General features: G+C 51.6%; 1 protein-coding gene across 4 annotated transcripts in view; it reads right to left on the bottom strand.

The window, feature by feature from the left end:
- XG (Xg glycoprotein (Xg blood group)) overlaps positions 1 to 15,925 on the bottom strand; it is a 35,186-nt gene that overhangs the window by 2,371 nt on the left and 16,890 nt on the right. Inside the window, exons 4-11 of one of the 4 annotated variants that reach the window (XM_070402713.1) lie at positions 15,763 to 15,825; positions 14,853 to 14,915; positions 12,637 to 12,699; positions 10,371 to 10,433; positions 6,814 to 6,855; positions 4,129 to 4,170; positions 2,944 to 2,979; positions 1,266 to 1,382 (exon numbers count right to left, since the gene is read on the bottom strand). In XM_070402713.1, coding sequence (XP_070258814.1) covers positions 1,266 to 1,382; positions 2,944 to 2,979; positions 4,129 to 4,170; positions 6,814 to 6,855; positions 10,371 to 10,433; positions 12,637 to 12,699; positions 14,853 to 14,915; positions 15,763 to 15,825 — 489 coding nt within the window. The remainder of the gene's footprint in view (positions 1 to 1,265; positions 1,383 to 2,943; positions 2,980 to 4,128; positions 4,171 to 6,813; positions 6,856 to 10,370; positions 10,434 to 12,636; positions 12,700 to 14,852; positions 14,916 to 15,762; positions 15,826 to 15,925) is intronic. The other 3 variants (XM_070402715.1, XM_070402714.1, XM_070402716.1) reach the window with 3 other exon arrangements.

Below are 15,925 nucleotides of genomic sequence, written 5' to 3' on the forward strand. Positions count from 1 at the left end.
GCTCATCGCCACCCACCCAAGTTTCCCATGGTTCCCCGTTGGCCATGCTGTGGTCAGAGCCTGCGGGCTGGGCCGGGGTAGGGACCCAGAGGTGGTCAGTGAACCTCCCAGCGACTGGTTGAGCAGTCGTTCTGGTCGCTGGCCTTTTATGATATAGGATATTTTTAAAAAGTATATTTTATTGATTTTTTACAGAGAGGAAGGGAGAGGGATAGAGAGAAATATCGATGAGAGAGAAACATCGATCGGCCGCCTCCCGCACGCCCCCCACTGGGGATGTGCCCGCAACCCAGGTCCATGCCCTTGACCAGGAATCGAACCCGGGACCCTTCAGTCCGCAGGCCGACACTCTATCCACTGAGCCACACCGGTTAGGGAGATATAGGATAGTTTGTGAACATCCCACATGACTTGAGTAACTGACTCTATGCCTTTCGTTCAAAATAGCTTGGCTGGTAGGTAAGCGTCAATTTATGAACCAGCAGATCACAGTTCAATTACTCATCAGGGTGCGTGTGGTCTCCATCCCCAGTAGGGGGCGTGCAGGAGGCACTCGGTCAATGATTCTCTCTCATCATGGATGCTTCTATCTCTCTCTCCCTCTCCCTTCCTCTCTGAGACCAATAAATATATATATATATATATATTTTTTTTTAAATAATATTTGAGCCCTAGCTGGTTTGACTCAGTGGATAGAGCATCAGCCTGTGGACTGAAGGGTCCCAGGTTCGAATCCCGGTCAAGGGCACATGCCCGGGTTGTGGGCTCGATCCCCAGTAGGGGGCGTGCAGGAGGCAGCCAATCCATGATTCTCTCTCACATTCATGCTTCTATCTCTCTCTCTCTCCCTTCCTCTCTGAAATCAATAAAAATATATTTTAAAAAAAATAATAATAATATTTGCACCCTGGCCCAGTGTGGCTCACTGGTTAGAATGTAGGCCCACATGGGTTTGATTCCCAGTCAAGGGCACGCAAGAGACAACTGGTCTATGTGCCTCTCTCACATCGATGTCTCTCTCTCTCTCTCTCTCTCTCTCTCTCTCTCTCTCTCTTTCTCCCCCCCAACCTCCCTCCCTCCCTCCCTCCCTTCCACTCTCTCTAAAAACGAATGGAAGAAAAACAAACCAAAAAAATAATCCCTTAATTAGGCACGAAGGTCTCTATTGGACTTACCCAGAAATAACGTTGCTCGTGAAAGATACCAGAAAGTACGTATTTTCTATAAATAGGAAAAAAAAAAACGGGGTGGGGGGTGGAACTCACCGTTTCCTCTAAAGCAATTTCTCCTCCTGTTGCGTTGGCAATAGCCGACCGCGGCCCCCACCAGCGTCACCACCACGACGGATACGATGGGAGACACGATTGTCGCTACCGTGTTGCCTGCAGGAGTCAAGGAAAAGCGAGATCGTCTGAAGGGGGAAAAAAAAAATCGGGGCCAGCAGGAACGCCTACACCCTAACTTAGCTCACCGTCACCCCCCGTCCGGGAACTAAATGGGTGTTACCGCTGGTCTCCCTTCGATTCCTCCATAGAATTCATTCTTTACAAAAGAATGGATTCGTGTAGCCGTGCCCATCCGCTCACCGGATAAATGGCTGTGTTTCAAGCTACTGTGTGTCAGGACGCTTTGTTACGCAGCAGAACTAACTGATACACCGTTTTCGTTAATTCTTTTTTTAAAATATATTTTATTGATTTTTTACAGAGAGGAGGGGAGAGGGACAGAGAGCTAGAAACATCGATGAGAGAGAAACATCGATCGGCTGCCTCCTGCACGCCCCCCCACTGGGGATGTGCCCGCAACCCAGGTACATGCCCTTGACCGGAATCGAACCCGGGACCCTTGAGTCTGCAAGCCGATGCTCTATCTGCTGAGCCAAACCGGCCAGGGCTCATTAATTCTTTACAAAACAATGGTTGTGCTTCAAGCTACTCTGTTTCAGGATCCTTTGTTACACAGCGTAGCTGACTGATACATGTTTTCCATTAATTTTCTCAGCGGTCACGGTGTGAAAACTTCACACTAGACAACTGATACATCTCTTTCATTAATTCTTTTTTTAAATATATTTTATTGATTTTATTTTTTAAGAGAGAGAGAGGAAGGGAGAGATAGAAACATCCATGATGAGAGAGAATCATGGGTCAGCTGCCTCCTGCATGCCCCCCACAGAGGATCGAGCCCACAACCCTGGCGTGTGCCCTGACTGGGAATCGAACCCGGGACCCTTCAATCCAAAGGTCGATGCCTTATCTGCTGATCCAAGCCTTCTAGGGCTTTATAAAAAATTAATTCTTTTTGCAAAATATTAATAACTAGAGGCCCGGTGCATGAATTCGTGCACCCGTGGAGCCCCTCGGCCTGGCCTGCGGGATGGGGCCAAACCCGGCTCTCCGACATCCCCCGAGGGGTCCCGGATGGCGAGAGGGCGCAGGCCAGGCCGAGGGACCCCACTGGTGCACGATCGGGGCCGGGGAGGGACGCGGGAGGCTGGCCAGCCGGGGAGGGACGGCAGGAGGGAGGGCTCCAGGGCGTGTCCGGCCCGTCTCGCTCAGTCCCGATCGGCCGGACCCCAGCAGCAATCCAACCTCCCACATCCCTGTATACTGGGGTCCCTCAGCCTGGCCTGTGCCCTCTCACAGTCAGCCAAAGGGCAGAACGACCGGTCGCTATGACAAGCACTGACCACCAGGGGGCAGACGCTCAACACAGGAACTGACCCTGCTGGTCAGAAGCCGGGCTCACGGCTGGTGAACGCAGTGGCGGTGGTGGGAGCCTTTCCTACCTCCCGGGCACTCGGACATCCCCCGAGGGCTCCCGGACTGCGACAGGGCGCAGGCCGAGCTGAGGGACCCCCCCCCCCCGAGTGCACAAATTTCGTGCACCGGGCCTCTAGTGTTAAAAATGAAAAGATGGGGGTGGGCTGCACCCATGTATTACCGTGCGGGTTGCCATACGTGTTGTAGCCGCCTCCACCTGTAACGGGAAAAGCGCAGAGTCACTCGTGCACTGGAGGGAGCCAATCGCAGCCCCCAATGGCCGACCTCTCACCCTGGGGACTGGAATGGGGCATGAAGGGACCCGGAACACAGCGTGCACGTCGAGGGTCAGGGAACACGCACGCATGAGCAAAGACGTGCAATGCAGACAAGCACACACATATGCACACGTGTGCATGCATGTGCACACGTATGTAGGCACACACGTGGGCACCCATGTCTGCGTGTGCAAACTACACACACACAGGTGCACGCTTGCAAACCTGCTGCATGTGTAGCACAGGTGAACACACGTACATCCCTGCATGTATATGTGACCTTGCAAATGCCACATGCATGTGCACGTGTGCACAAACACACACGCGCACATACACAAATCTATGCCCGCGTGTGCATGTGTGGACTTACAAAGCCACGCGCATAAACACATATGCACACGAACGCACGTGCACAGAACATGCATACATGTGCACGTGCATCGTGTGCTCACACATGCATGTGTGGATGTGCAAAGGCCACGTGCATGTGCACAGGTGTTGAGCACACGTGCACATGCATGCAAATCAACGCTCACACACGTGTGTGCACAATACACAGGTGTGCATATGCACATACAGCCACCAGCACATGCACACACACCCATACACACCCATGCACATGCGTGTCCATAGCTACATCATGCACAGGGACACACAAAGGCATGCAGCACCAAGCAAGTCTCCATCCCTTTGAGCTACTAAGGCCTCTCCGGGCCAGTGTGGCTCAGTGGTTGAGCATCGACCTAGGAACCCGGAGGTCAGGGTTCGATTCCCAGTCAAGGGCACATGCCCGGGTTGCAGGCTCCATCCCCAACCAGTAGGGGGCGTGCAGGAGGCAGCCGATCCATGACTCTCTCTCATCATTCATGCCTCTCTCTCTCTCTCTCTCTCTCTCTCTCTCTTCTTCTGTGAAATCGATGCAAACATATTCTTTTGCAAAAGCAACAACGAAATCGCGTGCAAAGCAGGGGCCCAGGTCGTGACTCAGATCCCGTGCAAAAGGCGCAGACAAATAGGGGTGCAGAATCCCCTCTCCTCCCCCCCCCAAACCCCCAGCACCCAGGGCATTGCGGACACCCTGCCTTTACCATAATTATATCCATTGGAGCCGGGTCTATTGCGCCCTCCACCTGCAGGACCGAAAGAGCCCATGAGGCCGCCCATACTTGGAAGCCAGGAACCCCCGGAGAGAAAGACTCTGGGCAAAGCCACCAGGGCATCCGATCGGAAGACACAGTCACCCCCCAGCCCTTTCTGCTCATGCCCAGGAAACCCCGTGGAGCTGGAGGCGCTTGGTCCCGCCCCCAAAGGGCGGGGCCTGCCTCAGCCGCGTGCACATTGGCTCTCTGAATGGTCACGAGGGGCAAAACCCCACCAGATGCGTCCAAAACACGTGATGCATCGGCACCAGGGCCAATGAAAACGAAGAGATGCCGGCCGGTGTGGCTCAGGGGTTGAGCGTCCACCTAGGAACCAGGAGGTCACGGGTTCGAGTCCCGGTCAAGGGCAGAGGCCCGGGTTGCGGGCTCCATGCCCAACCAGTAGGGGGCGTGCGGGAGGCAGCCGGTCCATGGTTCTCTCTCATCATCGATGTTTCTCTCTCGCTCTCCCTTCCTCTCTCTGAAATCAATAAAAGTAAATATATATATATGTATATTTATATTTATATTTATATTTATATTTATATTTATATTTTAAAAGCAAACTTAGAGATCTTTACACTTTTTGTTATGTCTGCAGAGCGACATGTAAAGAATAATTAGAGATTTGCAAAAAAAAAAAAATTTAAAAAGCGCTTGATACGAAATGTTGCTCCTTTTGCTGAATTTTTTAAAAATATATTTATTTTATTGATTTCAGAGAGGAAGGGAGAGGGAGAGAGAGTTAGAAACATCCACGATGAGAGAGAATCAGGGACCGGCTGCCTCCTGCACGCCCCCTACTGGGAATCGAGCCCGCAACCCGTGCCTGTGCCCTTGACCGGGAATCGAACCCAGGACCGCAGGCCGACGCTCTATCCACTGAGCCACACCGGCCGGGGCTCCTTTCGTTGAATTTTTATTTTATCCTTTTAGCCGGAGAAACACACGTGTCGCATGATCTCAGTCCTAATTGGGACCGAATGAACCAGATAAGCTGATGAACAAAACAGACCCAGAGACAGAGAAGCGTGAACAGAGTGTCGAATCTCAGAGGGAAGGCGGGGGAGGGTGGGTGGGCAGGAAGAGACCAACCAATGAACTTGTACGTATTGGTGCATCACCCGTGGACGCAGACAATATGGGGGTGAAGGCCGGGGGGTGGGGGGCAGGAGTGTGGACGAGGGGATCAATGGGGGGGTTTGGTGGGGGGAAAGGACGTATATAATACTTTCGACAATACCCATACATTTAAAAAAAAAAAAAAATTAAAAGAAAACTCTAGACCAGCGATGGCGAACCTTCTGGGCTCGGCGTGTCCGCGTTTCGAAAAACCCTAACTTAACTCTGGTGCCGTGACACCTATAGAAATTTTTTGATCTTTGCAACCGCAGTCAAACAAAGACTTATATGTTTAATATTTATTTTATCTATTTAAATGCCGTTGAACAGAGAAAAATCCACCAAAAGAAATGAGTTCGCGTGTCGCCTCTGACACGCGTGTCATAGGTTCGCCATCACTGCCCTAGACCAATATTTCTCATGCGTCTGGCCGTACAAATGGCTTTGCAGAATAGGAGCCATTGAAATCCAGCAAAAAGTTTTTTAAAAATGTATATATCAGCGATATGTCAACCACGACACAATGAATCCATGCCCGGCCGGCCCGGCTCAGTGGTTGAGCGTCGACCTGTGAACCAGGAGGTCCAGGTTCAATTCCCGATTCAAGGGCACGCGCCCGGGTTGCAGGTTTGATCCCCAACCAGCAGGGGGCAGCCGGTCCATGATTCTCTCTCCCTCTCCCTTCCTCTCTGACATCAATAAAAATATATTAGGCTTTTATATAGATAGATGGATATACATACATACGTATGTAGGTTCATACATATGTTAGATTATATAGGGTGTCCCAAAATTCACGCAAGATTTGAATTTTGCGTGAGCATTCACAACAAAAAATAAATAAAAGCCTAATTTGACTCGGTTGATTGGATCAGATTCTAATATCTGTTGCCCTTGGATGTCAATCCCTTCGATTCGATCAGCATCACCAAGTACCAATGACGGCCCAGGAGCAGGGACAAGGAAGACCCATGAAGACCGCGGCTTGGCGTCTGAGCCAGCAAAGCCAGGGAGGCCATGGACCCGATGTGCTGTTCCACACATAACCCTAGACCTTGTCCTTTATGAATCAATAAAATATTTACAGTTTTTAATGATAAACCTGTGTTTTCTGTCAAAATTACTTCTTGCGTGAATTTTGGGACACCCTTTGTGTATATATACACTATGTACATATCCCAAGTTCAAAGGCTGTTAAATTTCAACAAAAGAGTGCGTCTGTGCCAGCAAAGCCGTGGAGGCCACTGACCCGATGTGCTATTCCACACATAACCCTATACTGTGTACTTTATGAATCAATAAAAAAATTACAATTTTTAGTTATAAACCTGTGTTTTTTATCAAAATGACTTCTTGCATGAATTTTGGGACATCCTCTATCTAGCGAGAGTCCCAACACCCAAGACCCCAGGAACAAGGCATTGTGGGAGCCCAGCTGGGAGCTATGGCTGGACATACTCCCCCAATTGTACCACCCACCGCCCTCTGGGGGGGCCCCGGAAGTGGGGTTACCGTGGGAGCCTCCGTAGCTGTCACTGCCGTAGCCACCGCCACCTGCAGGAGAGAAGAAGGTGGAATGAAGGACCGTTTTACCCGCACAAGTTGGGGTTCCAGCAACTGTCACCTGGGCCTAAAGTCACCCCCAAAGAGAACCCCCTACGGTGGCCAGGGGTCCCCCCATGTCATGGCTCCCCGGTCGCAGGCTCAGCTCCCAGCCAAGGGCACGGACCCAGGTTGCGTGTTCGATCACAGGTCCCGGTTGCAACAAAAGCTTAAAATGCTAAGTGTCCGGTCGTCCGGTCGGCCATTCAACGAATCAAAGCGTAATATGCTAATGATATGCTAAGACCACTCAACCGCTCGCTATGATGTGCACTGACCACCAGGGGGCAGACAGTCGGCTGGTCGACCAGTCGCAATGACGTGCACTGACCACCAGGGGGCAGACAGTCGACCGGTCGACCAGTCGCTATGACGTGCACTGACCACCAGGGGGCAGACAGTCAGCTGGTCAACCAGTCGCTATGACGTGCACTGACCACCAGGGGGCAGAGAGTCGACCGGTCGACCAGTCGCTATATCGTGCGCTGACCACCAGGAGGCAGACAGTCGGCTGGTCGACCAGTCGCTATGACGTGCACTGACCACCAGGGGGCAGACAGTCGACCGGTCGACCAGTCGCTATGACGTGCACTGACCACCAGGGAGCAGACAGTCGACCGGTCAACCAGTCGCTGTGACGTGCACTGACCACCAGGGGGCAGACAGTCGACCGGTCAACCAGTCTCTGTGACGTGCACTGACCACCAGGGGGCAGACAGTCGACCGGTCGACCAGTCGCTATGACGTGCACTGACCACCAGGGGGCAGACAGTCGGCCCGTCGACCAGTCGCTATGACGTGCACTGACCACCAGGGGGCAGACAGTCGGCCGGTCGACCAGTCGCTATGACGTGCACTGACCACCAGGGGGCAGACAGTCGGCCGGTTCGACCAGTCGCTATGACGTGCACTGACCACCAGGGGGCAGACAGTCGGCCGGTCGACCAGTCGCTATGACGTGCACTGACCACCAGGGGGCAGACAGTCAGCTGGTCAACCAGTCGCTATGACGTGCACTGACCACCAGGGGGCAGACAGTCGACCGGTCGACCAGTCGCTATATCGTGCGCTGACCACCAGGAGGCAGACAGTCGGCTGGTCGACCAGTCGCTATGACGTGCACTGACCACCAGGGGGCAGACAGTCGACTGGTCGGCCAGTCGATGTCTCTCTCTCTCTCTCTCTCTCTCTCTCTCTCTTTCTCTCCCTTCCTTCCACTCGCTCTAAAAATTAATGAAAAAAATATCCTCTCTCCCTCCCTTCTGTTCTCTCTAAAAATTAATGGGGGGTGGTGGCCTCCAGACATACCTGGAGGTTGTCCAGATGGACATAATGGTGTGTTTTAGACCCCAGGAATATATATATATTTATGCTAGAGGCCCGGTGCACGAATTCATGCACAGGTTCTGTCCCGCGGCCTGGCCAGCGATTGGGGCCAATGGGGGTGGGGAGGAGCGGCCAGCTGGGGGAAGGGGCTGCAGGAGGTTGGCTGTGGGAGCGCCCTGACCACCAGGGGGCAGCTCCTGCATTGAGCGCCGGCCCCCTGGTGGTCAGTGTGTGTCATAGCGACCGGTTGACCGGTCGTTCAGTCGATCGGTCATTCGGTCTCTTAGGCTTTTAGATAGATAGATAGATAGATAGATAGATAGATAGATAGATAGATAGATAGATAGATAGATGATAGATAGATAGATAGATAGATGATAGATACGGTGTCCCAAAAGATGTATACACACATTTTTAATAATTGTCAATAAAGGCAGTGATTATTAAAATGCGTTTCATTTTCAACATTGAGCTGTCAGCTGCTAAAGTCTAGGAACATTTTTTGGGACACCCTGTGTGTATGTATATATCTATATCTATATCTATATCTATATCTATATCTATATCTATATCTATATCTATATCATCTATATCTATAACTATACCTATACCTAAACCTATACCTATACCTATACCAATACTATATCTATATCTATATCTATATCTATATCTATACCTATATCTATATCTATATCTATATCTATATCTATATCTATATCTATACCTATACCTATACTATATCTGTATCTATATCTATATCTATATCTATATCATCTATATCTATAACTATACCTAAACCTATACCTATAGCTATACTATATCTATATCTGTATCTGTATCTGTATCTGTATCTATATCTATACCTATACCTATACCTATACCTATACCTATATCTATATCTATATCTATATCTATACCAGTGATGGCGAACCTATGACACGCGTGTCAGAGGTGACACGTGAACTCATTTTTTTGGTTGATTTTTCTTTGTTAAAAGGCATTTAAATATATAAAATAAATATCAAAAATAGAAGTCTTTGTTTGACTGTGGTTGCAAATATCAAAAAATTTCTGTATGTGACACGGCACCAGAGTTAAGTTAGGGTTTTTCAAAATGCTGACACGCCGAGCTCAAAAGGTTCGCCATCACTGATCTATACCTATACCTATATCTATACCTATACCTATACCTATACCTATATCTATATCTATACTATATCTATATCTGTACCTGTATCTATATCTATATCTATATCTATACCTATACCTATACCTATACCTATACCTATATCTAATCTATATCTATATCTATATCTAATCTATATCTATATCTATATCTATATCTATATCTATATCTATATCTATATCTATATCTATCTACACTACAGTGGGGCCTTGACTTACGAGTGTCCCGACTAACGAGTTTTTTGAGATACCAGCTGTCTGTCCCCCGATGTTTTGCGTTGAGTTGACAGAGTAATTTGAGTTAAGGAGCTCCTTAACGAGCTCGGTCTCGGAACGAATTAAACTCGTAAGTCAAGGCCCCACTGTCTATCTATATCATCTATATATCAATTTCTGTTTATCCATATCTATGTATCTATATTGATAGATATCGATATATAGATATAGATATTCAGAGAGATATATACACAAACACACACATACTCACAGACCCACTAGCAGCTAAAGGCAGGTGTGCATACTCGGCCGGTGTGGCTCAGTGGTTGAGCATCGACTGAGGAACCGGGAGGTCCCGGGTTCGAGTCCCGGACAAGGGCACAGGCCCGGGTTGTGGGCTCGATCCCCAGTAGGGGGCGTGCAGGAGGCGGCCGATCCGTGATTCTCTCTCATCACGGATGTTTCTATCTCTCTCTCTCCCTCTCCCTTCCTCTCTGAAATCAATCAAAATATATTTTAAAAAGAGAGAAAGAGAGAGAATGACACCATTTAAATGAAATCTCCACCGCTATGCACCCCTTTGGCCAAGTCCCGAACCTCCAGATGCACAGCCCGCACCCCAAGAGGCAGGAAAGACGGGGAGACCCCACCCCCGCATCTCCCACAGGGGCCCAGGGTGCACCAGGCGGGGACCTGGGGCCCCGGGACCCTCCCCGTCAGTCGGAGAAGTGCACACAGACCTGCCGGGGGCCGGGGCTTGGGCCTGGGCGGGTATCGGCCGTCGTCGGCGTCGCTGATGTACCCTGTGGAGGGAAAGACGGGACCGTTCCCCAAATGCCCTCCAGAACCCCCTGTGCCCGGACGGTGTGGCTCAGTGGTTGGGCATCGACCTGTGAACCAGGAGGTCCGGGTTCGATTCCCGGTCCAGGGCACATGCCCGCGTTGGGGGCTCCATCCCCAGTCGGGGGCGTGCGGGAGGCGGCCGGTCCATGATTCTCTCTCCTCATGGATGTTTCTCTCTCTCTTTCCCTCTCCCTTCTTCTGTGAAATCAATAAAAATATACATTTTTAAACTTAACAATAAAGAAATCTATACTAATAAAAGGGTAGTATGCTAATTAGACTGGACAGACAAGACGTCTTCTGGACGTTCTTCTGGACAAAGCCACGGGGGCGGGGCCAAGGCAGAGGGGTTAGGGGCGATCAGACCAGCAGGGGAGAGCAGTTAGGGGCGATCAGGCCGGCAGGGGAGAGCGGTTAGGGGCGATCAGGCAGGCAGGGGAGGGCAGTTAGGGGCGATCAGGCAGGCAGGGGAGGGCAGTTAGGGGCGATCAGGCAGGCAGGGGAGGGCAGTTAGGGGCGATCAGGCAGGCAGGGGAGGGCAGTTAGGGGCGATCAGGCCGGCAGGGGAGAGTGGATAGGGGCGATCAGGCCGGCAGGGGAGGGCAGTTAGGGGCGATCAGGCAGGCAGGGGAGGGCAGTTAGGGGCGATCAGGCAGGCAGGGGAGGGCAGTTAGGGGCGATCAGGCAGGCAGGGGAGGGCAGTTAGGGGCGATCAGGCCGGCAGGGGAGAGCGGTTAGGGGCGATCAGGCAGGCAGGGGAGAGCAGTTAGGGGCGATCAGGCAGGCAGGGGAGAGCGGTTAGGGGCGATCAGGCTGGCAGGGGAGGGCAGTTAGGGGCGATCAGGCCGGCAGGGGAGAGCGGTTAGGGGCGATCAGGCTGGCAGGGGAGGGCAGTTAGGGGCGATCAGGCAGGCAGGGGAGAGCGGTTAGGGGCGATCAGGCTGGCAGGGGAGGGCAGTTAGGGGCGATCAGGCCGGCAGGGGAGAGCGGTTAGGGGCGATCAGGCTGGCAGGGGAGGGCAGTTAGGGGCGATCAGGCAGGCAGGGGAGAGCGGTTAGGGGCGATCAGGCCGGCAGGGGAGAGCGGTTAGGGGCGATCAGGCTGGCAGGGGAGGGCGGTTAGGGGCGATCAGGCCGGCAGGGGAGGGCAGTTAGGGGCGATCAGGCCGGCAGGGGGGAGCAGTTAGGGGTGATCAGGCCGGCAGGGGAGGGCAGTTAGGGGCGATCAGGCCAGCAGGGGAGGGCGGTTAGGGGCGATCAGGCCGGCAGGGGAGGGCAGTTAGGGGCGATCAGGCCGGCAGGGGGGAGCAGTTAGGGGTGATCAGGCCGGCAGGGGAGAGCGGTTAGGGGCGATCAGGCTGGCAGGGGAGGGCGGTTAGGGGCGATCAGGCCGGCAGGGGAGGGCAGTTAGGGGCGATCAGGCCGGCAGGGGGGAGCAGTTAGGGGTGATCAGGCCGGCAGGGGAGGGCAGTTAGGGGCGATCAGGCCAGCAGGGGAGGGCGGTTAGGGGCGATCAGGCCGGCAGGGGAGGGCAGTTAGGGGCGATCAGGCCGGCAGGGGGGAGCAGTTAGGGGTGATCAGGCCGGCAGGGGAGGGCAGTTAGGGGCGATCAGGCCAGCAGGGGAGGGCAGTTACGGGGCGATCAGGCCAGCAGGGGAGGGCAGTTACGGGTACAGGCAGGCAGGCAGATAGGGGAGCAGTTAGGAGCCATCATTCCCGGATTGTGAGAGGGACGCACGATTGTCGGTTCAGGGCTGATCCCCACACGGCCCTGGATTTGAGAAGGTGCAGGCCGGCCTGAGAGCCGCCCCCTCCCCCTGCAGGAATTTCGTGCCCCAGGCCTCTAGTAAATAAATAAAATGAAATGAGCCCTGGCCGGTGTGGCTCAGTGGATAGAGCGTCGGCCTGTGGACTGAAGGGTCCCGGGTTCGATTCCGGCCAAGGGCACACACGTACCTCGGTTGTGGGCACCTCCCCGGCCCAGGGCCTGGTCTGGGCACGTGCGGGAGGCCACCCATCGAGGTGTCTCTCTCACTTCGATGTTTCTCTCTGTCTTCCCCCCTCTCTCTCCTTCTCTCTCTAAAAATCAATAGGAAAATATCCCCGGTTGAGGATTAACAACAGCAACAAGAATGAAATGAGCCCCAGTAGACGCCGGTCTCACCTCCACCGTCGGGGTAGCCAGGCTGTGGCCGAGGGGGCGGTGGCTTTGGTCTCGGGTAGATATCTGTGGGCAAACGCAAAGATCAATATAGGAAGCTAAGGACACCCTCCGACGACGAGCCAATCACGCAATCGATCGGTCCGATGCACAGAACAATGTCATAGGTTATTCGTAGCGGCTGCTCATAGCGTCTCTTTTAAAAACCAGACATGGCCCTGACCGGTGTGGCTCAGTGGACAGAGCGTCGGCCTGCGGACTCAAGGGTTCCGGGTTCGATTCCCGGTCGAGGGCATGGACCTCGGTTGCGGGCACATCCCCGGTGGGGGGCGTGCAGGAGGCGGCTGATCGATGTTTCTCTCTCATCGACGTTTCTAACTCTCTATCCCTCTCCCTTCCTCTCTGTAAAAAAATCAATAAAATACATTAACAAAAATTAAAATAAATAAATAAAAATCAGATATTTATGCCCTGGCCGGTGTTGCTCAGTGGTTAGAGCGCCGGCCTGCAGACTGCAAGGTCCCGGGTTCGATTCCCGGTCAAGGGCACAGGCCCGGGTTGTGGGCTCGATCCCCAGTAGGGGGCGTGCAGGAGGCGGCCGGTGCATGATTCTCTCTCATCATGGATGTTTCTCTCTCTCCCTTCCTCTCTGAAATCAATAAAAAATATATATTTTTTATTAAAAAAAGACAATGTAGCTCACATATTTGTCAGATCAATACCTATGTTAACCTTCTGAAGTTCAGGGTTATCGCAAATGCTGGTTGATGGCTTATCAAAGCCAGGAGCCAATATTAGCGTGAAAGCATCTCGGGTTTTATGGGGTGAAATCTTTTCGTTTTAAAAATGTTTATTGTTTCCCGAGAGAGGAAGGAAGAGGCAGAGAGAGAGAAACATCCGTGATGAGAGAGAATCATGGACCGGCCGCCTCCTGCACGCCCCCTACTGGGGATGGAGCCCACAACCCGGGCCTGTGCCCTTGACGGGGAATCGAACCCAGGACCTCCTGGTTCCTAGGTCGACGCTAACCACTGAGCCACCATATAAAGAGGCAGTAAACTCCTTTTATAAAAAACAAAACAAACAACAAAACAGCTATTCATTTTAGTTATTTCTTTTCATTTTTATTGATTATTTGTTGTTGTTGTTTTTTTTAAATTATCATTCAAGGATTTTTTTTTTTTTTTTACTTTTTTTTCCCTCCTGAATTGATCCTAAGTGTTTGGTGTTGCTCTTTAATGAATGAGCTGTTGCCTTGAATCTTACTCCTTGCTTTTAGCGACCCCTACTGGGCGAGATGAATTTGTGTTCAGCAAAACTCCCTAAGGAGCTTGATGGAAGCTTCCAGAACCTTCCAGAACCTTCCGGAAGCTTCCAGAACCTTCCAAAACTTTCCGGAAGCTTCCGGAAGCCCTCGGCGTAGCGGGCTGCACACTCCTTTTGCCTGGTAAGGTGTTTGCTTTTCAGGGTTGTTGAATTACTGTAAAATGTATCGACATCAAGGCCAATATCACCACCCCTACCTCTATGGTTTTTTTTTCCATAAAGAATCCATGTGACTTGAGATATTAATGTTCATTGCATGTGACATTATTAAATTTAAAATCGTTTTTTTGAAATATTAATGTTTTTTGTATGTAAAATTTTTTAAAATAAAAATACATATAGATAGATAGATAGATAGATATAGATATAGTATAGATATAGAATATAGATATAGATATAGATATAGATGATATAGATATAGACATAGATATAGATATAGATATAGATGATATAGATATAGATATATAGATATAGATATAGATATAGATATAGATATAGATATAGATGATATAGATATAGACATAGATATAGATATAGATATAGATGATATAGATATAGATATATAGATATAGATATAGATATAGATATAGATATAGATATAGATATGCAGCTCTAGCTTGGCTCAGTGGATAGAGCATCAGCCTGCAGACCGAAGGGTCCCGGGTTCGATTCCGGTCAAGGGCACATGCCTCGGTTGCAAGCTCCTTCCCAGCCCAGGGTTGGTCGGGGCGCGAGCAGGATGCAGCCCATCCATGTGTCTCTCTCACATCGATGTTTCTCTCTGTCTTCCCGCCTCTCTCTCCCCCTCTCTCTAAAAATCAATGGGAACATATCCCCGATTGAAGATTGACAACGAAAAAAATGAAATGAGCCCCAGTAGTCGCCGGTCTTACCTCCACCGTCGGGGTAGCCAGGCTGTGGCCGAGGGGGCGGTGGCTTTGGTCTCGGGTAGATATCTGTGGGAAAACGCAAAGGTCAGTATAGGAAGCTAAGGTCACCCTCCAATGACGAGCCAATCACGCAAAATACAGAGGCCCGGGTTGCGGGCTCGATCACCAGTAGGGGGCGTGCAGGAGGCGGCAGATCCATGATTCTCTCTCATCATGGATGTTTCTCGCTCTCCCTCCCTCTCCCTTCCTCTCTGAAATCAATCCTATGCAACAAAAACCTAATATGCTAAGTGTCCGGTCGTCCGGTCAGCCATTCAACCAATCACAGCATAATATGCTAATGATATGCTAAGGCCGCTCAACCGCTTGCTATGACGTGCACTGACCACCAGGGGGCAGACAGTCAACTGGTCGACCAGTCGCTATGACGTGCACTGACCACCAGGGGGCAGACAGTCGACTGGTCGACCAGTCGCTATGACGTGCACTGACCACCAGGGGGCAGACAGTCGACGGGTCGACCAGTCGCTATGACGTGCACTGACCACCAGGGGGCAGACGCTCCAACCAGTAGGTGAGCTTACTGCTGGGGTCCGGCTGATCGGGACTGAGCGAGACGGGCCGGACACACCCTGGAGCCCTCCCTCCCACGGTCCCTCCCCGGCTGGCCAACCTCCCGTGTCCCTCCCCGGCCCCGATCGTGCACCGGTGGGGTCCCCTCGGCCTGGCCTGCGCCCTCTCGCCATCCGGGACCCCTCGGGGGATGTCGGGGAGCCGGTTCGGCCCGATCCCACAGGCCAGGCCGAGGGACCCCACTGGTGCATGAATTCGTGCACCGGGTTCTCTATAAAAATATATTTCTTAAAAAAAAGAAGAAAAAGGAAGGAATGAAGGAAGGAATGAGGGTTCTTACTTCCACTGGTATCAGGATTTCCGGGCTGCGGGGGATATGGGGGCTTCGGCTTTGGGTAGATATCTGCAGAGAAAAAGACAACATTTTTTTAGAAGAAGAAAGACAATATCTCCTTTTCTTAGAAGCAGCCTGGAAAACAATGACATCCCTGTCGCCCGGCCAG

This window comes from Myotis yumanensis, unplaced genomic scaffold (genome assembly GCF_028538775.1).
Source record: "Myotis yumanensis isolate MYYU_CA2020_CCGP unplaced genomic scaffold, mMyoYum1.0.hap1 SCAF_24, whole genome shotgun sequence".
NCBI lineage: Eukaryota > Metazoa > Chordata > Mammalia > Chiroptera > Vespertilionidae > Myotis > Myotis yumanensis.